This window comes from Kogia breviceps, chromosome X (genome assembly GCF_026419965.1).
Source record: "Kogia breviceps isolate mKogBre1 chromosome X, mKogBre1 haplotype 1, whole genome shotgun sequence".
NCBI classification, from domain to species: Eukaryota; Metazoa; Chordata; class Mammalia; order Artiodactyla; family Physeteridae; genus Kogia; species Kogia breviceps.
Genome location: NC_081330.1, coordinates 81,723,304 through 81,746,534, shown reverse-complemented (window position 1 = coordinate 81,746,534; position 23,231 = coordinate 81,723,304). Strand labels below are relative to the sequence as shown.

The following is a 23,231-nucleotide window of genomic DNA, read 5'->3' as shown; positions in this document are numbered from 1 at the left end:
CTCTATTTACAATAGCCAGGATATGGAAGCAACCTACGTGTCCATCGACAACTGAATGGATAGAAAAGATGTGGCACATATATACAATGGAATATTACTCAGCCATAAAAAGATACGAAATTGTGTTATACATAGTGAGGTGGATGGACCTAGAGTCTGTCAAACAGAGCGAAGTAAGTCAGAAAGAGAAAAACAAATTCTGTAGGCTAACACATATATATGGAATCAGAAAAAAATGGTGAGGAAGAACCTAGGGGCAGGACAGGAATAAAGACACAAACCTACAAGAGAATGGACTTGAGTACACAGGGAGGCAGAATGGTAAGCTGGGACAAAGTGTGAGAGTGGCATGCACATATATACAGTACCAAATGTATAATCTGTAGTTAGTAGGAAGCAGACACATGGCACAGAGAGATCAGCTCGTTGCTTTGTGACCATCTAGAAGGGTGGGATAGGGAGCGTGGGAGGGAGGGAGACGCAAGAGGGAAGAGACATGGGGATATATGTATACGTATAGCTGATTCACTTTGTTATAAAGCGGAAACTAAACAATGTAAAGGAAAAAAAAAGAATATGAGCTCATTAAACAAAACAGAATCAAATTCTGGATTCTCACAGAAATGGACTTATAATTAATAATTTGGCTTCTGGGTCATTTTACAAAACCTATGATATACCTGAGGTATTCACTTATATCCAACTCTTCATAGTATCGTTTCAATAGGAAAATGCATTCTGATTTCCAATCTGAGACCCTCAAAACACAGCAACCAAAAGTTCTGCACTGTAGGAAGAGACAAAGTAGAGACTGCATTAGGTCAGCCGCACATTAACAATGTACGTATCCTCATCTTTGTAAGCAAATGCACTCTGCTCTATCATCTGCATCTCCATCTTTCCCATGGGATTTTCCCTGTTGAATATCCCCCCAGGGATGTTAGGGGAATGGGTTCTAAGTGAGCTTAAGACTTATGCTCCATTGCCACCCATCAGCATATATGATATTCAGATACATAGGTAACTGACTTCCCCAACCAGGCTGAAAAACCAGGGCCCAGGTGTTGTATCTACTTCTTGTTCCACTGAGCAACAGGCACAGGATAAGATAATAACAGTTGGCTGAATTTAGGACCAAATGCTGTCTACTTCTGTGCCCAGAGTTCCAAGGAAACTAAGAACAACCTACGTGAATCTCTTGTCCAGATGAGGTGTTCTAAGAGAAATGTTAAATCCATTTCCACCCACAGCTCCCAGTTTCACTGTAGAGTCTATGCTTGGACTATCAGCTAGGGAAAAATACAAATACTATCATTGTAAACTACAAACCTTCTTCCTGATACTACAGATATGGGGTCATGCATTTAATGGGTTCTAGAAGGTAATCCACTTTACAAATCAAGCAATCTAGAAAATAACCATATCTGAACCTCTTTCTTAAATTTCTGCCTAACTTTCATGCTGACAACTCAAAACATATTTGCAAACCAGGCTACCACTGCCATGTGCCAGTATAACTTATGATACAACCATAGAATTCACAAATTACAGGTTCTTCAAGAACATCAGGAAAGTAAGTAGAAACTGAGAGCAACGGGACTGTGGAAGGACAACTAGATTAGATGCTAAAACACCTAAGTAGAGGTCCTTGTCCTTTTTTGCTCAAGCAGACTGCAAACCCTCTGGCATTCTGTTCCCTCATCTATAAAACAGAAGAACTCCACCTCTGACACAGCTCCTAGGAAAGCTGCGAGATCAACTGAAAATATGTGCAATGGCAATGAAAACTGTAAAACATATCAAGGATGTAATGAGATACTACGTTCTTTCTAGGATTCAGAATTATTCTTAAATACTAACCCTTCAAGGTCAACAAAGCAAAAGAGTTGTTCTTATTAGCCAGGGTAGGATTGAACCCCACCACAAACACACCAAAAAAACCCTACAAGTCAATTAAACATCACAGTAATAATGATATTAATTATAAACGTCAAAATTTTTCAATGCCCTAGAGCTAACACAACAGCAAACTATAATTTGCTTTTGTGTAGGAGAGATTTGATTCAGGACAACCTGATAACAGTTTTTGAACATACCACATTTATAAACAAAAATCTGGTTACTGGCATTTAGGACAGAGAGGTTGTTACTCTTTTTAGGGTGTGTGGAGAACATGATTTGATTTACAGGGTGTGGGAGCAGCAGTCAGTAGGTGCACCTGGGAGGTGGAACCACACTCTGCCGGAAGACTGTCACGAATACCCTGTCTGCATGGGCGAGACAGAGAGGATTAGACACATGGATGTTCAATTTATAAAACAAGGCATCTGAACAGCACAGGACCACAAACAAATAATGGTGGTAGAAAATATACAGCGATTCTTAAAAGTAATTGTTGGTGTTTTTATCATGAATAAGCTTAAATACAGTGTAGAGGAGGAAAGTAAGTGTCAGAGCTCTGTCTATATCTGGCTATTGTCACCTCCAGGCCTATAGCAGTCCATCTGGGGGCTTGGAGTTTCAGGTGCCAGGGACTACGGCAAGCAGGACGAAAGGTCAGAGTTCTAGCTTTAAACCTGGGCCTGCAACCAAGCCAGAATAAACCAAAATCCTTTAAGCACTTCCCTGTATATGGATCTGGTAATAAGGCATATGTGCTTAAGTCCTCTATACAGAACATATGATTGTAAAATCAGTATTATGATCACTACATAGAACATAAATTAGTACACAACTCACATTACAATCTTAGAAGCAAGTCTTCCTTTATGTCATCAGCAATAAATAAACTGTCGATTCAGGAAAGACTGACTTTCCCTAGTTTCTTTCCCCTCACTAAACAAAAACCCTCAACCTAATTAAAAAACACCAATCCAATATGAGTACTAGGCAGATGTCTGTGACTTGAACTGAAGATACTGGAAAGGTACATAATTAGCAAGCATTATATCAGAAAACAAAGCAACACAATGGAGTGGTGTGAGAGTCAACGTAAGGCTATGTCAGGGCACAAAGACAAGGCTGACACACCAATGCCACAAGCGTACTGTTGTCTTCCTCTCGACCCAGGGTCAGAAATGTCAATGTCTTCAAAGCCCAGACAAGTAAATATGTAAAGGCCATGGTTGTAGTAGAAAAGGGAGTTGAGGGATGCGGGGGGAGAGGAGAGACTATGGGTCCTCAGGGGAGTACACGCCTCACCTAAGGGTGTTCCCATCCAATCGAAACCAAAACAAGTAAAAACAAACCAAACATCCAGAATAATCAATCAAATGAAAATCCTGCACTGTCTAAGTCAAACTACCACATCTGCAGGTTCCTGGCTCAGTGCCCTTGTAGGCCCATGGACACACTTTTCAGCTCCTTACTTCCATCAACAACAGCCACATTTGCCATGTCACTTAAATTATCTCCTGAGTTCCGGTCAGTCGTCCAGTGCCATTCACAGTAGAGGTAATGCCAGCCTTGACAGAGAACATGCAGCCAGTATGGGGTCACCCGGCCCCACATCAGGGACACAATCTTACTCTGCTCACAGGTGCCGAAGGGCAGGCTTTGCTTGAGATACCAGTAATAGTTTCCAACTGTCCAGAGATGAACTGCATGGGAAAATGAAAAGAAGGCCATCAGAGGCAGGGGCCAGAGGACCAGACTTCGTACCACTTGCTAGAGAGGGATGAGGGCACCCTTTTCTTTTTCAAATGATGCTTTCTGCTCAGCCTCTTCACTAAGAGAATAATGTTAACAATAATTTTTAAAGTACAGTTTTTCATGAGGACAAAATATTAAGCATCAATAAGGTCAGAAGCACATGTGTTCATTTCTGCCTCTACCTTCAAACTTTATGATCATGATGATGGAAGTCTCCTACCATAGGACAGTGCTTTAGTGAGTTGTTTTTTTTCATAAAGACTTACAAAGAAGAAAACTTGGCAATCAGATTAAAAGTATTAAAACACCCAATCCAAGAGCATTAGAGTAGCATCACTATGTTGTATTAGGCTTAAGATGCTTATTATTTTCTTCCAGGTGTTTGGCATGCAGTTATGTCCAAGGGAGATCAGCATGAAATTACCCTTAAAAGAACCAGACCAAAACCTGTAGAGTGCAGGAAACAGAAAGAAGTTGGTCAAAGAGTACAACCTTCAGTTACAAGTTCCAGAGATCTAATGTATAGCATGGTGACTACAGTTAACAATACTGTATTGTATACTTGAAAGTTGCTATGAGAGTAGATTTAAAATGTTCTCACCGGGCTTCCCTGGTGGTGCAGTGGTTGAGATTCCGCCTCCTGATGCAGGGGACACGGGTTTTTGCCATGGTCTGGGAAGATCCCACATGCCACGGAGCAACTAAGTCTGTGAGCCACAACTACTGAGCCTGTGCTCTAGAGCCCAAAAGCCACAACTACTGAGCCCGCATACCACAACTACCAAAGCCCGAGTACCTAGAGCCCGTGCTCCACAACAAGAGAAGCCACTGCAATGAGAAGCCCATGCACGGCAAGGAAGAATAGCCCCCGGTCGCCACAACTAGAGAAACCCCACACGCAACAATGAAGACCCAACGCAACTAAAAGAAAAGTTCTCACCATAACAACAAAAATGGTAATTATGTGAAGTGAAGCATGAGTTAATCAACCTTACTGTGGTAAACATTTCACAGCATATGCATGTATCAAATCATCACATTGTACCTCCTGAATGTACATGTTACATGTCAAATATATCTCAGTAAAGCTGGAAAATAAATGACCTAATCATGTCAAAGCCAACCTTTGTTAAACAGGTGACACATATAAATGAAGATTTTAATTATATTAAGGAATTTCTTTTCTTTAAACGTCTCCCTGATTACTAATTCTTAACTCAGCAATAACAGCAAATCCAACCTAGTTCTAGAACCAGGCTACTACAATACTTAGACCTAGCTTTGAGTTAAGATAGACTCCATGCTCATGCTCTGTGAGGACAGATGTTGTGACTGTTCTTACAGCAACACTTTTATCCTGAGCATATCACAGGGCCAGCCATTAACACCTGGTTAGTCAGTGGTTGTCAACTCTGGCTACACACTAAAAAATCACCTGGGGACTTCCCTGGTGGTGCAGTGGTTAAGACTCTGCCTGCCACTTCAGGGGACATGGGTTGGAGCCCTGGTCTGGGAAGATCCCACACGCCGCGGAGCAACTAAGCCTGTGCGCCACAACAGCTGAGCCTGTGCTATAGAGCCTGAGAGCCACAACTACTGAAAACCGTGTGCCTAGATTCCGTGCTCCACAAGAGAAGCTACCTCAGTGAGAAGCCTGTGCCCCGCAACGAAGAGTAGCCCTCGCTCGCCCCAACTAGAGACAGTCCGCGTACAGCAACGAAGACCCAACGCAGCCAAAAATAAATAAATAAAATTATAAAAAAATAAATGTCAGTGTTTAAAAAAAATCACCTGGAAGCTTTTTTTTTTTTAATTAATACTGATGTATAGTCCCCATTATAACGCACTGAGAGCAACTCTTGAGATAAGACATGGATAGCATCTTTTTTTTCTAAAGGTACAGCCAGGGTTGAGAACTATTGTGCTGAATGAATGAATGAGCTTCTTAATAACATTTCAGTTAGTTCTATTGATTAAAATGTTGGAAAGCCACTCAGAACATAATCAAGCAAATGAAAAGATTTATGAAAAAAATGTTCAGTGCTGTATCGATGACAGTGAAAAATTACAAAACTTTAAATGCCTAACAACATAAGATTGAATAAACTGTAGCATAAATGAATATATAGCAAGTTAAAATGATAGAGATAGATATCTGAAATGGAAATAGTTTGTGACACACTGTAAAAGCAAATTACAAAACTGCAGGTATCATACCTACATATTTAACAAAAATGAGATCACAGCTATACTGAGATGTATACATAAAATCTGGAAGACAAGAAAATTTAAATACTGATTATTACTGAGTGACAGAATTACAGAAGAACTTTTTTTCTTCCCATCTTTATTTTCTAATCCTTTCACATCTTACATATACACTGAAAAATACATATTTATAATTTGGTTTACCATTTAAAAGCTATAGAAAATTCTTACTTATATCTAATCTCATTTCTCTTTCACTTCCACAGTATTCCTTTGGCTAGCATTTTGATTTGCCACACTGGTACCATCCATGAAGAGAAAGCACTGATGACTTGTGATGGTTAATTTACATGTCAACTTGGCTAGGCTATGGTGTCTAGTTGTTTGGTCAAACACCAGTCTAGATGTTGCTGGGAAGGTATTCTGCAGATGTGACTAACCTTTATAATCAGCTGACTTTAAGTACAGCAGACTGTCCTCCATAATGTGGATAGATCTCATCCAAAGAGTTTATAGAGCCTTAAGATCTAAAACTAAGGCTTCCCAGAGAAAAAGGAATTTTGTCTCAAGACTGTAACACAGAATCTTGTGCGAGTTTCCAGACTGTGGGCCTGTCCCACAGATTTTGGACTCAAGATTGCAACATCAACTCTTCACTGAATTTCCAACCAGCCAGCTTACCCTGATTCTATTTCTCTAGAGACCCTGCCTGATACGTAACTGAAATCCCTCCCATCAATAGCTAACCACTCCCTCATCTCTACCTACCCCCTTCAGTTATCTTTGATTCCATTACAGGACTAAGTGAAAGGGATAAAGGAAACTCCACGGCCTACTACTTTCAATTACATTTTGTGGGGCAGAAGGCTAAGATACGAGAGCTGTCTTACCATAGGTTTTTAGAGTGGAATTTTCTTCCCTCTGAAGGTCTTCCAGGCAAAGCTGCAAGCACACTGGAATCTGCATTCCAGAGAAGGTCATTAACCTAGTAGGGAAAAAAGACCTATCACTGGCCTTTACGTATTTACCTCTAAATCTTTATGATAGCTAAATTCCCTGCTCTCACAAGTCAAATAATCCCACACTTGAGTTGATACCTAGCTGTAAATTACTAATCTATGGAGTTATTAAACAAATCTCTGTCATCATATGTAGAAGACTTCAAAAACATGCATTATGTTTAAATACTTAACCAAAATGAAGGTGACATTTTTAGACAATCAGGGAAATTTGAATATGGATGAGGTATTAGGTAATATTAAGGAATTATTACAAAGTTTGTAAGGTGTGATAATGGAATTGTGCTTATACAAAGAAACATGTTCTCAACTGTTAGAGAAATGAATATTGAAAATATGATTTTAAAAATTAAAACCCTAGGAAATTTTTACAAAGTGTGTGTGTGTGTGTGTGTGTGTGTGTGTGTGTGCGTGTGTGCAGGCGAGAAGAATAGATGAAAATAATTTTGCAAAATGCTGGTATATATCTGTTGAAAGTAAGTAATAGGTACATGGGAGTTCATTAAACTCTCCTCTCAACTTCTAATATATTTAAATTTTTACACACTTAAAAATTACCATGATTTGTTTCCACTCCAGCAAAGATCTAAATGGTACACAACCTCCTGAAGGTTTAAATGTTAAAAATGACAAGTATCTTTATCACTGGAAGAATTATGCTTTTGTCAAAATGAACAATAAAAACTGACATTTTAATTTCCTTTCTGTGTTTCATCTAGGGTGAGGAAGGAATGCTATTTCTTCTCTGCAAAATCTCCTTAAGAAAAACAATTTGGGGCTTCCCTGGTGGCGCAGTGGTTGAGAATCCACCTGCTGATGCAGGGGACACGGGTTCGTGCCCCAGTCTGGGAAAATACCACATGCCGCGGAGCGGCTGGGCTCGTGAGCCATAGCCGCTGAGCCTGCGCATCCAGAGCCTGTGCTCCACAATGGGAGAGGCCACAACAGTGAGAGGCCCGTGTACCGCAAAAAAAAAAAAAAAAAAAAAAAGAAAAACAATTTGGTCTGTAAAAACAAATTCAGTCATAGGAAGCCACTAATTTTCTTACTGTCTACTCTGGGGCTTCTATTTACATACCCATATCAAATACAAATCTTCTCTATAGCTGTGGAAAGTCCTCCAAATGTGATGGTAAAACAACTCAGGCACCTACCTTAACCTCATCTTTGAGGAAAGGAAGTGTAAAATGTCCATGGAGAAGTCCATTTTTCTCAAAAAACACAACATCCTGCTGATTGGGTTTATCTTGCGTAGATGCAATCAAACTGCCTGAGGGCCTTAAAGCAAACCCAGAGTGTTAGAGCATCCAAAAGCTCATCCAGCTGGCTAAGAACAAGATGAAATTCAGAGAAACAATTCCTTCAGCAAAAACAAAAAGCCTCCATCCAAGGAAGTTTTAAATCCCATGATTCCTGGCAAGCAGTCACCCTAGTGTGGGACTGTATCTGCCCAGAGGACATAGTGCCTTTTCCTGATTTGCACAAGGTCTCTATTTGCCCACACAGACTCACAGATTTAGACTGCACTTGAGTGACTTTTTAAAAGAACCAATAAATTATTTAAACCATTTCCAGGATAATGTCCTATAAAACCATGAACTATTTCTCCTTCAATTATATGACTTCAGCAACTCAGGTAGGTATTTTTAAAGACTTCTCAATCTACTGAAAACACCTTGATCGCCCCATCTTGTTTATATGTGTCTCTAGTTTTAATTCAAATACATTTCTCCCTTTGCTCTGCCATCCAATTGCCACTGAAATACTGGTGGGAAACACATGTCTAAAACCTAGAGACCTAGGTTTTGCCTGTAACAGATGCTACTGAGGCAGGAAATATTTCTTCTATCTACAATCAGGGCAGCCATATATCACAAGCAGGTTGTGGCCTGCACAAGGGTAGTGGGCCAACGGGTGAATTGGGCCCAAATCCAGCTCACGTGTTCCTCAGCAAACAGGTCCCCTTAGTGTGGGAGTCTGTGCAGAGAAAGGAAGCCCTTTCCTAGGTTTCACCAAAGCTCTGCTGCCCCACAGAAATTCACAGACTGCAACTTTCCTTCTAAGCACCACTTTCTGTTTTACACAGTGGCTTCAGGTAGGCCCTGCCTATAACCTACAAAATGTGTGGGCCTTGGAATGATGAGGTCTGTGAAACTCAGAATCTACTACTCAAACCACATTCAGACTTCAGGGAACTATAAAAGAAAGACACAGGCTTACAGCCAAATGAGAAAAAGTAATTATCTCTTTGTGTTTTATAAACACCTACATTCAATAGGTACCACCACTCCCACCCTAGTACCAAGAAATTCTCTGGGAAGAAGTTACAAGGTTTATTCTCCCACTCACTTCCAAGCCAGAGCAGGTCCCAGTCCTGCCACAGGCTCACTGGCTGACTATAAAGCAATCTCCCCGCTCCACACTCTGACCTTTTGAGCCCCTGTGTAGTAGACAGAGGGAGAAAAACAACAACGGCAAAACTTAAAGCTTTGTGATAAATGTTGTCAAGTCCGAACTTCCAAACACCTTCCTTATTAATAAAAACTGTCATGGTTTCACAAAGCCAATTAGATGAATCCTGTTAAAAATTCGTATCCAACAGGTAGGAGGCTGGGCCAAATAGCCGCAAAGAACTCTTCTGATTCTTAGCTCTATATTCATTTAATACCGAAACCAGCACATCGTTACCGCATGGGTGTAAAGAAAGAAAACCCTCAAAGCAAACTGAAGAAAAATTTATTTCCATACCTGTCTCTATGCGAACAACACTCATGGCAAAAAACTGTCCATCACCACACCAGGTAACTTGTGGTCCATGGTCATCCCAGGGCAAAGCAGGCTTGTGCTAAAGAGAGGAAGAAACACAAATGGTACTGGGGGCCTTAAATGGCCCAGAACCAAACAAGCCTCAGGCTATTAAAGGTAAATCTTTTATATAAGGTTTAAGCTATCTAGAAATCGAGTTTCACAGGATCCTCAGGAACCCTTCCAGAAGGGCCCTTAGACCCAGAAATCAAGAGAAAAGAACTTAACAAAGCAAATCAAAATCTTTCTCTGGGCATTAAAAAGTGGCCTCCAAGCATAGCAACAGGGAAAAAGAGCTACAGATCTAGATATTAAAAATAACGAGCTGAGGAATCTATCGGGTAACCTTATACAAGGAAATTAACGTTTGTCTAAATTCAAGCGGGTAGACTTTCATTCACTGAGTAAACTTCGCAATGCTGCACAGAAGAGTTAAGAAGATGAGAGGAAGGTGGGCAGGGAAGAGCCAGAGGAGATGAAGCCAGCAGCAGTGATGAAAACACGGACAAGCTCCGCATTTTGCAGCACAGAAAGAAGAAAGGTTTCCAGTGCCACTTGCACCTCCGTCCCGAAAGCCTTGAAGACAGAAGCCAATTCTGTGCGGCTGGGGACAAATGACCACCACCTGAGCATCCATCATCACATTCCAGTGATAGGCTAAGTCGGAATGGTGCTGGTGCCACAAGCTGCACAGTAGGGAATACACAGCAGCCTAACAAGATTTATTCTCAATGAAATCGCCCTGTGGTATACACAAACTTCCTCTAGTGAAGGGTTAGGAGACAATATGAGTGACACGGAATGTAGCCAGAAATAAACTAAGGATGGAAAATGTAACGGCAGGCAGTAAATGATTTCATCTATCCTAGAAGGTCAGCTCAGGGAAATTTCCACATATAATGTTGACAAAATGCTTCCATTTGCTCCGGCCCACATGAGGGGATTATCCCCAACTCCTCTCTCTCTCTCTCTCTTACCCTACATCTGATCTATTATCAATAAATCCTGTAGCTCTATCTTCAAAATGTATCCAGAAAGAAGGAAAACATAGTTTCATCCAGGAAGGGAAATCAGAAAAAAAAAAAAAAAGACTAATATATACATATGTAGGAAAAGTAGAAAAACATGCATGTGAATGATCAACAGTGAATGCAGGGCAGCAGCTCCTTCTGGGGAGGAAGGGGAAGGGTATCAGGAAGGGATACAGAGTGTTTCATTTCTGTCTGTGATGACTTATTGTTTTAAATGAATATTGGTGATCATTATCCTCTATGTGAAAAAAAAAAGAATTACAAAACAACTTGGCAACAGAAAGGATAAAAGGATCTTTCTAGGATGACTCATTCGTTAAGGTCTCTAAACAGCTTCAGTTTTACTAGAGCAGAAGAGATCTGCCCATTAACACCCTCTACTTGTGAAACAGAGCAGGACCCTATTGTCCCCCCACCGGCCCGCACCCCATGTCCTCAGCCTGCCTTTTGTCTGCAGAAAACCTTGAGCCAAACAGTAAGTTTAATCAGAGAAGTGAGAAAATGCAGAAACAAAGGAAAACAGTCCAACATGACTACATAATAATAGTTTAGTCATTAAGCACAGTCAAGGACCTTTTTAGTTCCTCCTCAAGGGCTATAGATGATATTCTGAGCCATATCCTTTGAACTGTCTTATAGATACTGAAACCCCCACAGGGTGGAAGAAGCTAACTACATGATGACCAGACTGTGGCCATGACATAAGCTGCCACAAATCCGAGAACTGGCCTCAAAGAAATGGGAACAAACCGACCCTGGAAGTAAAGACTAACTGTACTTAATAATCAAGATGATGCTGGTCAGACCAGCACATGACCAATTTCAAGATGACTGTCAGAGCTGCCTGTACTGTTTCTGCATGTAGCCCCCTCCCTCGGCCTATAAAAGCTCTTGCCCACTGGTTGTCAGGGAGGGGAGTCGGCCTTTGCACAAAAACCTGCCCCCAACCCTCCCACCCCCCGGTTGCTGTCATCCAGCAGAATAAAGCAAACTTTCCTTTCCACCAACCTTGTCTCTTTATTGGCTTTAGAGCGGCGAGCAGCCGGACCCCACTTTTGGTAACACCTGGACACCTAAGAGCTCCTTGTGTGTAGCAGAACTTCTGTTTGTTCCAAAGAAGGTTCTTTTTTTTTTAAACATCTTTATTGGAGTATAACTGTTTTACAATAGTGTGCTAGTTTTTCATTTACAACAAAGTGAATCAGTTATACATATACATATGCTCCCATATTTCTTCCTTCTTGTGTCTCGCTCCCTCCCTCCCACGCTCCCTATCCACCCCTCTACGTAGTCACAAAACACCGAGCTGATCTACCTGTGCTATGTGGCTGCTTCCCACTAGCTATCTATTTTACGATTGGTAATGTATATATGTCCATGCCACTCTCTCATTTCGTCACAGCTTACCCTACCCAGTCCCCATATCCTCAAGTCCATTCTCTAGTAGGTCTGTGTCTTTATTCCCGTCTTACACCTAGGTTCTTCATGAGCTTTTTATTTTTCTTAGATTCTATATATGTGTGTTAACATACGGTGTTTGTTTTTCTCTTTCTGACTTACTTCACTCTGTAGGACAGACTCTAGGTCCATCTACCTCACACAAATATTTCAATTTACTTTCTTTCTATGGCTGAGTAATATTCCATTGTATATATGTGGCACAAATATACAAATATCTCTTGATGAAGCTTTAATGTCTCTGAGAAATTGAAACACCTTAGTAGAGATAAGTGACACTCCAATATAAGCAAAACGATTCAGGGAGCAGAGAAGTTAGAAAAACAAAGAAAAAAAAGGAAAAATACTAAAGATCTAATCTGAACCCACACAGAGATGAGTGGTAGCACCAAAATCAATTGTGTAAATCTATGGTCTACAAATTGAGGATGTGAAATCTATTTTACGGTCTCACTCTTTGCAAGAGGCAAGATTCTCAACTTCAGAGTTTTTTCTTCAAAAAAGATTTAACATCAGTTATTCTGCAGGAAAGTTGAGAAGAACGCAATGAATGAGAAAACACTTTATTTTTGCACATGAGGATGTTTTCATATCTTGACAGATTTACAAAATAATATAAAAATCCACATATATATCCTGGCAGCTGAAGAAAATAAAATTACTTTAATACCACCAACTACATTTATTGATAAACTGGCTCTATATCTTCATTAAAAAACTAAAATTCAAATCGAACATAGAAATAAAGAAAAGCATTTATGGGAGTTCGCTGGTGGTGGAGTGGTTAAGATTCTGCACTACCAATGCAGGGAGCCCAGGTTCAATCCCAGGTCAGGGAACTCGATCCCAGATGCATGCTGCAAGTAAGAGTTTGCATGCCACAAGTAAGGAGCCTGCCTGCTGCAACTAAGGAGCCCGAGTGCCACAACTGAGACCCAGCACAACCAAATAAATAAATAAATATTTTTTTAAAAAAAAAAGAAGAAAAGAAAACCATTTATTGCTCTCAGGGAGAAAAGAAGACACTATGAAATTACAACAGTATACTTCAAAATGATGACAAACAGGTCAAGGAGCTTGATAACCAGATAAAACTACTTCACATTACTCCACTTTCCTGGCCTGATTTTCACCAGGGCAATAGAAAAGCTGAGAAAAGAACAATCAATAGGAAATCTACTTTGGTTTGGCAAAATCAGACTTGTTTTAACTTATAACATTATCTAAGAGGGAAAAATAAGTTAACATGCTGTATATTTATATCCAGACCCCTTTAAGGTTTATACTGTAATTGGAAGTCCCTAACTTATGTTAGGGGTGACAATTACACAGTCCACACTGGCCTTCTTGTCACCTTAATCCAAGGTGAATTCTCTCATTTTGCATTTCATACTTATGACAATGAAAGAATAAACATGAGTTAATCCTTATACTACATAGCAGATAAAATATTAAGTGTAGTATGAGTGAGACAACATAAAATGTGGGTTAAAGGAAGGCAAGCCAACACATGGTGGAAGCGAGGAAGAGAATCAAGGCAAACAATGGTTTTCTAAGCTTTCAGGACATTTATATTCAAGAACTTCTACAAACTTTTTGAACCTGTATTACACCATGAAGACTTTTTATTTAGATTTAATTCTGTATAGAAAGCTTGGGTTTTTGAAAGCATATAAAAATTACATTATTTTCCATCTTTAAATAACATAAAGATGACCACTGACATAGATCTGAAAGGATGGGTAGATTTGAGATGAGAGGATGTCTGACTAGAGGGGAGCAAACACGGGACAGAGTAGCAAGAGATGAAAACAGGCGACAGAAGACCAGGTGTATTTCATCCTGGTTTGGCTCATAATAATTATGCTGTTATTGTTGCCATGATCAGAGCATCAAAATGTCTCCCTGTGAACTTGGATTCTATTCACCAACAATCTGTGGAGCTCAGGCGTCCGTGAACACCAGCATAAGTCTTTGGAAGGCAAAGGCAGAAGGAGCTGAGGAGGACTCCCTTTTTCCTTTACCTTGCTGTTTCCATCCATATCACCCCAGCAATGGGCCTTCATCCTTCCAGCGGCCCTTGGTCCCAGCCTCTAGCACTCCCATGACCAGCATGATAACTACCACCTCAGAGGTACCAGCACTAACCAGGCAGTTGCCCCCTCCAGGTGCCTGAAGTCTAGTAACATGCAGCTCCTCCTCTGAATTCCAGAGTTATCAACACCAGCTTTACAATGCCTCTCCTCCAAGGTTAGGCCATTGATAACCCCAATGGCTTCCCTTGTTTTGATCCTCAGACCTAGCTAAGCGTTGTAAGTTATTCCATCAGTTTACTTGTTTAGTTACTTCACTGCTCCCTTTGGCTTTCTGTCCCTCCAGCAGCTATTTAACCAATTCTTCGTTTTAAATTCTGTTGAAATATTATGTGGCTTCTACTTTCCTGACTGGACCCTGACTGACAAACATACCAAACAACCTGAGCTCTCAAATCACTGAGCTTTCAAAATCACCAGCCACGTGTAATACGGAAGAACCTTTGGTATTCTATTATAAGTTAATCACTAAAGGGATGCAGCCTATAAGCTTAAATTATACATCATCACCCAACTCTCAGAACCCTGACTCCCAGGTAATGAGCATTAAGCCAAAATACTTTTGTTTAGCTCACAAGAAACCACCTGACTAGGCCCACCTGTGAATGACTGCAGGGAGGAAGAAATTCACACATACCCCTCTGGAGGCTGATGGGAACCAGGAAATGTTTGACTTTACTCCCTCCCCTTTTAGTATAAAAGAAGCCTGAAGTCTACCTCAGGCAAGATGGTTCTTTGGGGGCACGAGCCCACCATCTTGTTTTGCTGGCTTTCCGATAAACGTCCTTATTCCTTGCCCCAGCAACTCGTCTATCGATTATTGGCCTGTCGTATGGTGAGCAGTACGAGCTTAGACTTGGTGACACAAGGGCAGCTCATCATTCATCTCCCTCCTCCCCAACCCTTCCAGCCTCAAAATGAACTTCTCTACAATTTCACACCTATCATCCTTATTCCCGTACCTTCTCAGAAGTGTCCTACTCTTTTTTAAGACCAGCAAAGGAGACCCCTCCAAACTCCCCCAGGACCTTGGCTTATCAGAACCCTTTCTTTTACATCTGCCATCTCCAAACTCCCCTGCCCTCAAATGACTCATCCTTTCTCAGCCCTTAAATGCGCTAAAGATCTCTCCACACCGTAGATCAATTCTGGATCCTCTCAGAAATTTCTGCAACTCCTCTATTTTCTTCCCTTGCCCCTTCAACCATCCACCTCTTGGCTAATTATCATGCCCATGACCACAAGTACCAAACAGTTCACTAATATGCTTAGTAGGTCTAAACATCTAGCCCTGACCCTCCCTAAACTGAACAGTAAACTCACATTCTCAACCTCCTGCTGTCACCACAAGGATTTCTCAAAAACACGTCAAATGCAACCTGTTAAATGAAGTATCTGCTATTCTCTACCAAACTATGTTCCCCTCTGGGGACATGGCATTCCTTCTTTCTCTGTCCTCCAAGCTGAAACTGTGTGTCAGCTTCCCTTTTGCCCACACTTTCACAGTAAATTATTCACTGGTTACTGCCCTGTCAGTGTACGGTTTGAATCCTTTACTTACTATGTAATGCTACGATCCGGTTTGTGGCCTACATCAAATACCGACTGAGCACTTGCTAAGTGCTAGTCTGGACAAGAGATGACTGAAAGTCACTGCCTCCTCAGAGGTCACAGCTTAACGGGGGAGAGGGCCACATAAGATACCACGTTGCATGGAAATGCACAGGGACAACGTCTCCAAGGAAAAGCTGCAGGTGCGAGAAGGGACTCGCAGCGCAGTACCTGAACTTCTGTCTACTACCGTCACCTTCTATCATGCATTGTTGTGCTTTAATTGGTGCATTACTTGGTTCAGCGGTATTGTCGGCAACTGAAAGGAATCCGGAGACTGGATAAGTGTGCAGCTGGGCAAGCAGCATGTCATTCCCCCTCCTTAAACGCCGCGCTGAGCCCACTGATGGTCGCGGGTGCAGCGGGCGGCAAGTCTGCAGAAAGGGGACTCAAGGAGGGCAGAGGTGCTCAGAACGCACTTCACACCCAGCCCAGCAGCCGGCAGCGGTTGGGCGCTAGAGGGTCCCCTTCATCAGGACACCCTCTGGCGGACAGGGCCCGTTTCTGTGCCCCCAACCCAGCTAGGTCGCTCGAACGCTCACCTACGCCGCGTTCTGAGGACCCCCAAACAGCGCTGCGTCTGCCCAGGGCTGTGCACGGGCCTCTACCAGTCCGCTGCTTCTGTCTGAGCTCTCGCGACGCGCACTGGGTCTCCGAGCCGCCGCGCCGCTCGACCCCCTCCGGTAGTGGCTGAAGCCGTGCGGAGGCGCGACCGACGAAACACGTACTCGCAAGCGAAGATACCCCGACACGCGCCAAGCGGCGCAGGAGTGACGCCGAGGGGCCGTAGGCTGCCTGCTTCGTCGCCCCGCAAAGATTTCGGAGGAGCGGCGCTGGCCACTGCCCGCTATCCCTACCTCCTACTGACTAGCCTATTGTGTTTGAGCCCCGCTTTGACGTCAGACCGCAAAGCTCAGTGAGTGGCACCGGTGGGTGGAGCCTGCGGAGCCTGGGGAGCAGCGCGCGTGCGCACCGCGCGTGTTCTGGGCTACAGGCCAGAAAGACACCTTCCTCCTTGGCAAGTGGAGGAAGAGTACAGGTCCCCAGGGGGCGGGGTTTGCAGCACCTGAGGTCGCCATGGCTACCGAGCAGGAGACCCCTGAGGCCACCTTGGCTGCGGAGCCCGTGATGCCATCGCTTGTGGATAGTTACTTCAATCGCTGGTACAAAGCTGGTAAGTGGAGAATGATGTCATTTTCCTCTGGGCCCAATTTGTCTGACAGTATAGCGACTATGATGACAGATCGTAAGCCATAGGCGCCCTCCCCAGCGCTTCCTCCTCACGTCAGAAGGAACTGGATCTCTCTGTTCCCCTGTAGGCCAAGGGAATGGCATTTGCAAAGACATGGAAAACAGCAGGGTGCATGCTGGGTAGGGCAAGCTCAGTGCGAGTTCACGAGGGTGGGTGGCTTGCGGGAAGATGGTAGACTAAGGTGAGATCCCCGAGGGAGGCAGGAGATGGATTGCAATCTCCATGAGTGTCTAAAGGGATTTGGGGGGCTCTGTCCTCCAGGAAGATGCGATACATAAACTGATTTAAATGGTAGCCGTCTGAACTGAGGTAGAGGCATAGGGATGGAGAGAAGAGGGTGGGGTAGAGTAGAGGCATTTAGAAAGCAGAATCTAACAGTTTTACTTAAAGGAAGTCGCTGGTATTACACATTTGCCACTTAGAAGTAGGTATCCTGTTGTACAGCTTTGTGTACCCAGCAAATATCAGTGATGAAAGCATCGTTGGGGACCCTCCTCTAAACCAACTTTCTCCAATTCATTTAGGGGTAATAGGTGTACTCATCTTTTACAATATTGAAATATTTTACAATAGCATACGTTTTATTAGCCAGACTTAGTGTAACCAACCATCCGGTTTACCCTGGATTGAGGTGTTTTCCAGAATCCATTACTTTCAGTGCTATGATCAGGACAATCCTGGGCGAACCAGTATGAGTTCGTCTCTCTAAAATAGACCAAAAAAACATGCTACTAAATTACATAAAGAATACATTACTGGGCTTCCCTGGTGGCACAGTGGTTGAGAATGTGCCTGCTAATGCAGGGGACATGGGTTTGAGCCCTGGTCTGGGAATATCCCACATGCCTCAGAGCAACTAGGCCCGTGAGCCACAACTACTGAGCCTGCACGTCTGGAGTCTGTGCTCCGCAACAAGAGAGGCCACGATACTGAGAGGCCCGCACACCGGAATGAAGAGTGGCCCCCACTTGCCACAACTAGAGAAAGCCCTCACACAGAAACGAAGACCCAACACAGCCAAAAATAAATAAATAAATAAAGTTTAAAACAAAACAACAAAAAGAATACATTACTAATCACTTTTTTCTAAATAATGATTGTACTCATTTTAAAGTGAGGATTAAAAAAGGTGGCGCAAAGAGTTAATCATCATTTTAACATTGAATGAATATTTCCATCTGGACCAGATATCTTTAAGTACTTTATGGTAAGCCTTTAGGTATATCTCTTTGAGTAATGAAGGGATACCAGTGATGTATGTGTCCACCCTTCATAATTAACTACCTCTATGAACCAAAGAAAGTACTGGACAGTGGTAGTAAATATTGACTCAACAGCCATCAGACTCATTCATTTCTTCTAGATGTCAAAGGAAAACCCTGTGAGGACCACTGTATACTACAACACTGTAACCGGTAAGCAAATTGGGAATTTTAAATTATCAAAAAAAATTTTTTTCTGGCACTGTAGCCTGGTATGGTCTTGTATTGAATAAATATTCATTAAACGATTATTCCACTTTACTGAGATGGTATTAATTTTAGTAGGGGTTTGGTTGACAAGAATGAGTCTTTCAGTGCCTACGCTAAACAAATAAACTTGATTACCCCAACCTCCAAATGGAGGTCCACACCCTCAGTCGGCTGCTACCTCAAGTAACCAGCCTGTGCCTAACCACTGAATGGCCCAAGCCCATGGAGAGGGCTCGGGTAGAAGCAAGCACAGATGGTATCCTTTACATACCGGCATGCCTTACTTTTCTCTCTTCCTCCTCCATGCTGTCTAAACACCTCTGGTACTCTTCCCTTTTGGGGAAGGAAATTCAGTCCCATTTTCTCCATTTTTATTACTGCATTCTTTTCTTCAGTTAAGCTACAATAGTAGCCAGAGGAAAATGGGGGGAAATGATAGGCTGACTAAACAAATGTCAGCTCAGCTATTCTTGTGCCAGTAGGAATATGGTGTTATAGGAGGAAGAATCATACCAAGCAATAATACAGGATCAATTTTTGCTCCTCGTAGAATATGTGTCATCACACTGTCAGGATCCCATCTAGTTCTTCAAAGTGGGAAAGCAGTTAAAAGCATTTCCTATCAAATCAGTACCAACTGTAGCAGATTTCAGAACAAAGTCTCTGGGAAATTTAAGTGTGTATGTTCCTGTATTTCTCTACTTAAATCCTCTATTATCATAATAATGATAGAGCCAGCCAGTCTTAGAACCCAATAATGTATGCTCAGCATACTTCCCTGGTGGTTAGAGATGATTTTAAGATGACTTAAACTCTAAAGAAATTCTCAGGCCAAGGAAATGAGGTATTTCAGAAGGTATGTTGTCATATTAGCTTCTGGGACACCATCCCTATCATCTGGAGGATGAAGGAGGGGGAAGCTGGGCCTTTGAAAGAACAACTCTAATACCAATATAACAAGATATTTAGTACTTTCTAGTTGTGTTAAGCCAGTATTTCGAATTCTATAAAATGTAAGTGATCAATACTTCTTTATCGTATATTTTCACATGTGAACTTAAAAGTAAAATATGTCCTGAGGTAGTGAAAAAACAAATCAATCTGAGAAAATATACAGTATTTGCTTTGTATGTTTTCCCATTCCTAAATCATTGCCAATTTAATACACATCTAGCTACACCCTCTAACTCCACGTAGTGTTTAGTTACAGAAAATGTTACCTCTGCCCTCTACTTCTCTGGGCAGGATGGACATTTTATTCTTAAAGGAGGGTATCACACCAAGGACAACTCGATACCATACTAAACTATCCTGACAGACCCCCCTGGATGGCAAAGTTTCAGTTGGTGATTTAGGTCTTTCATTTACTGAGTTCATACTAAGAGTTTCTGCTAATTACCCTCAGTGTTCTGGAAGACCCTTGTTTATGCTCCCCTTTGTAGTCCTGAAGGCCCCTAAAAACCTGCCTTATAATTATTGATTTTTCCTCACTCAAGAAGCAAGTGAACTTTAAAAAGCATGGACCATTCTTAAAACTCTACCAATTGCAAGTAAAAGAGTTAGTGCTTGTGATGTTCCTGTGATACATCTTTGTCAGAAATAGTAACACTGTTGTTACTTCTGAGGAACGGAGAGGGACCTGCATATGGAGCCCACGGTAGATAAGCTTTGATCACGTCTCAGCACTGCCCATCATTTATTCTCCCATGGGAGGTGACAAAAAGGGGTTAAAACACTTCTTTCTGACACAGAGCCAGTGGTAGACAAACCATCTGGGACAAGTCCCCAGCCCCTCCTCCCAAAAGTGGGGAGTCACACTGACTAGTATTTTGAAACAAAGTACCCACAGGCAGAGGAGTGAAGCGCATGCAGTAACACCTGAATGCTGTCTATTAATGGGGTGAGTGGGAAAGAGGCCATAAAGAACAGCATCCTGACCTCAGATGTTCCCTGCAGGAAAAATTCCTGGGAAAAAAGAGCAACTCATCAGACATGCTTGCATCCGTTTCCCATGAGCATCCTTGTATTGGCTTGGCCAAAAAGTTCGTTCAGGTTTTTCATGTTAGGGAAAAACCTGAACGAACTTTTTGGCCGACTCAGTAGGTATTTGTCAGAACCTCCCCAGATATATCCATATGGTGGAGTACATGAAAGTATAACCGTGCCACAACATTCAAACAGACATATGTCAAACTGTAGTATTTGCTAGCGGGTTAAAGGATAATGGGTAAGTTACTCTTATCTGCTACTTAAATCTTTTCTGTTTTCCAAATGTTCCTCAAATTGCAGTTTTTAAATTAGAAAAATATCCCTTCTTCAGAAAGTCTTAGTGATTGGCCTAATAAACAAGTTCCCTTCTCTATTAAGTTCTAATATAAAAATAAGGTAGGAATCTTAATGAAACTAACTGTACAATATTGCTGTCATTCTCTATGATGTTGAATTTAATATTACTGCTTATTGGTAAGATTTTCCTACCCTTTTGAAATCTTTACACTTGGCTATGTGCAGCTTTCTCATGTACAGTTAAATATAAAGTGTAGTAAGTTAAGATAAAATATATTCTTAATATGTAACTAAACTACCTATTATCACATTTGTCTTAGTCTGCTTTTTCCCCTAGAGCCTAGGGTGGTGCCCAGACCGTAGAGGCATTTAGTATTTAAATATTTGAATAAATGAATGTGGATGACTTAAATACTTAAGTCATTTTCATTTAAAACACTAATTCCAGGAATATATCCTATTGTAACCCTGAGGGCTGCCTCACAAAGAAAAGTGAAAATGTACATCAATTAATTTTTTCTTCCCTTTTATTATCGGGGGCACAGTTTCTAACAGAACTTGCACCTCTGTGTAATATTTGCTGCTCTGATGGAGAAGAATACACCATGTCTAGGTGAGTTATTTTTTAACCACAATTTTGGGGAAATAAAGAAGGTAATATTTATCTTCAAAGCAAGTTTTTCTTTAAATTGCAGTGTTAGAGCAGAGTTGATGGAAGTGAATGAAAGCATTCTCCACAAGCCATCTATTCTTCAAGAGAAGGTAAAAGGGTCTGGGGAAGTAAGATCCCATCCACATACTTTTTATCTGATTTTTTACCGTTTGACGGTACTAAGTATTTCCCTCTAGCCATCCACCGAAAGCTACACTGCAGTTGTGTTGCCCAAGTTTGAAGAAACTAAAAGCATAACAGAAGGGTTACTGACACAAAAACAGAATGAAGAAGTCGTGCTGAAAAGCATCAATGCCACAGCAGCTACCTCATGAGGATTAAGATTGAGTAAAAACATTGGCATTCTTATCCTTACCTGGCCTATGAGTCAGTGCACTAAGGAAGAACCAGAGGCGCTGAAGCGTCCTTCACTTCACACCGGGCTATGCGCAGGGAGACCTGATCTTAAAACCTGACCTAGTTTTCCTTCTTTGTCTTGCATAACAAGCCTTGATTCTATTTTGTCTTGGACCTCCCAGATCTGCCTGCCCATGTACTCACTCTGTTCTTCTTTTGCTTTTCTCTTTCTAACAACTGGCAAGTGAGAGGCGTTTTTCTGATTAAAAACCAACAAACAAAGCAGTGTGAGGAAAATTTGAAAAGACAGAAAAGTAAAAATGGTTTACCCATCATCCTGTAACCCGTTAGTAAATACTAGGTTTTGATGTAATTCTGTTTGAATATTATGTCATGATTATTGATTTTGCCTCAATTTTCTGTCACTTTGAAGTTGAAACGCAACTGGCCTTTCTTCCCCAGTCTGCTTCAGTGTGACACGACGCAAACGTCTGGTCCCACCCCTTTTGCCCCAACTGCCCCCCTCAGGTTGCCAGGAAGAGGCAGGGTGTAGAGTGTACCTTCTCCAAATCTATGGGTTGGCCTTCAACTCTGAGCAATGTAGCACTGTAACACTGGCTTCTTAATGAGGGACACGTGAAAAGGCTTTGAAAGGGGCTTTGCTAACATGGAAGTATCAATATTATAATGTGGTATGAAGTAACATGTGCATTTGGGGTCACTCAGCCTCACACTCTAGTTACAGGGTAACCAGCGAAGAAGTTCCCAAAAAGTTCCTGGAATTCAAAGACACAGATGCTTTTGAACAGAACAAAAGCTTTCACATCATTTAAACAATAAACAAAAAACTATGAATTCATGGTTTAAGATTGTGTACTTGTTTACTTTGAATTTCAAATAAAAGGACTTCTTTTAAAATTGTTATTTTTTCCTTCAGGGCTGCAACATATACACACATATACACACTTCTCTGGTTCTTTTTTTCTTGCGGTACGCGGGCCTTTCACTGTTGTGGCCTCCCCCGCTGCGGAGCCCAGGCTCCCAACGCGCAGGCTCCGGACTGGCAGGCTCAGCGGCCATGGCTCACAGGCCTAGCGGCTCTAAGGCATGTGGGATCTTCCCGGACCGCGGCACGAACCCGAGTCCCCTTAATCGGCAGGCGGACTCTCAACCACTGCGCCACCAGGGAAGCCCAACATTTCTGTTTTTAAATAAAACCATTATCCTTCAGTTTAAATTCTTTGAGTTCTCCATCATCTTTTGCTGTTCAAGTCAAAAGTTATCCCTTCCCCACCCCTACTTGCATTTAAATAAGAGAATATTCTCATTTGAGGTT

The 23,231-nt window shown here is 41.9% G+C and overlaps 1 protein-coding gene and 1 pseudogene across 1 annotated transcript; one reads left to right on the top strand and one right to left on the bottom strand.

Annotated features, from left to right (window-relative positions):
- Nucleotides 1-816: 816 nt before the first annotated feature.
- Nucleotides 817-14,214, bottom strand: LOC131748135 (elongator complex protein 1-like; annotated as a pseudogene).
- A 2,620-nt stretch (nt 14,215-16,834) lies between these two features.
- Nucleotides 16,835-22,753, top strand: LOC131748734 (protein Abitram-like). Its single transcript, XM_067023765.1, has 4 exons — nt 16,835-17,050; nt 18,492-18,543; nt 21,582-21,648; nt 21,736-22,753. The coding sequence occupies exons 1-4, from the start codon at nt 16,954-16,956 to the stop codon at nt 21,871-21,873; spliced, it is 354 nt and encodes a 117-aa protein (XP_066879866.1). The 5' UTR covers nt 16,835-16,953; the 3' UTR covers nt 21,874-22,753.
- The last annotated feature ends 478 nt before the right edge of the window (nt 22,754-23,231 follow it).

Bases quoted from the DNA above. Each gene is read 5' to 3' on its own strand.
- LOC131748734 (XM_067023765.1), top strand. From the start codon at position 16,954: ATGGCTACCGAGCAGGAGACCCCTGAGGCCACCTTGGCTGCGGAGCCC. The intron at 17,051-18,491 runs GTAAGTGGAGAA...CATTTCTTCTAG, and splicing joins CAATCGCTGGTACAAAGCTG to ATGTCAAAGGAAAACCCTGT. The intron at 18,544-21,581 runs GTAAGCAAATTG...TTTAAATTGCAG, and splicing joins ATACTACAACACTGTAACCG to TGTTAGAGCAGAGTTGATGG.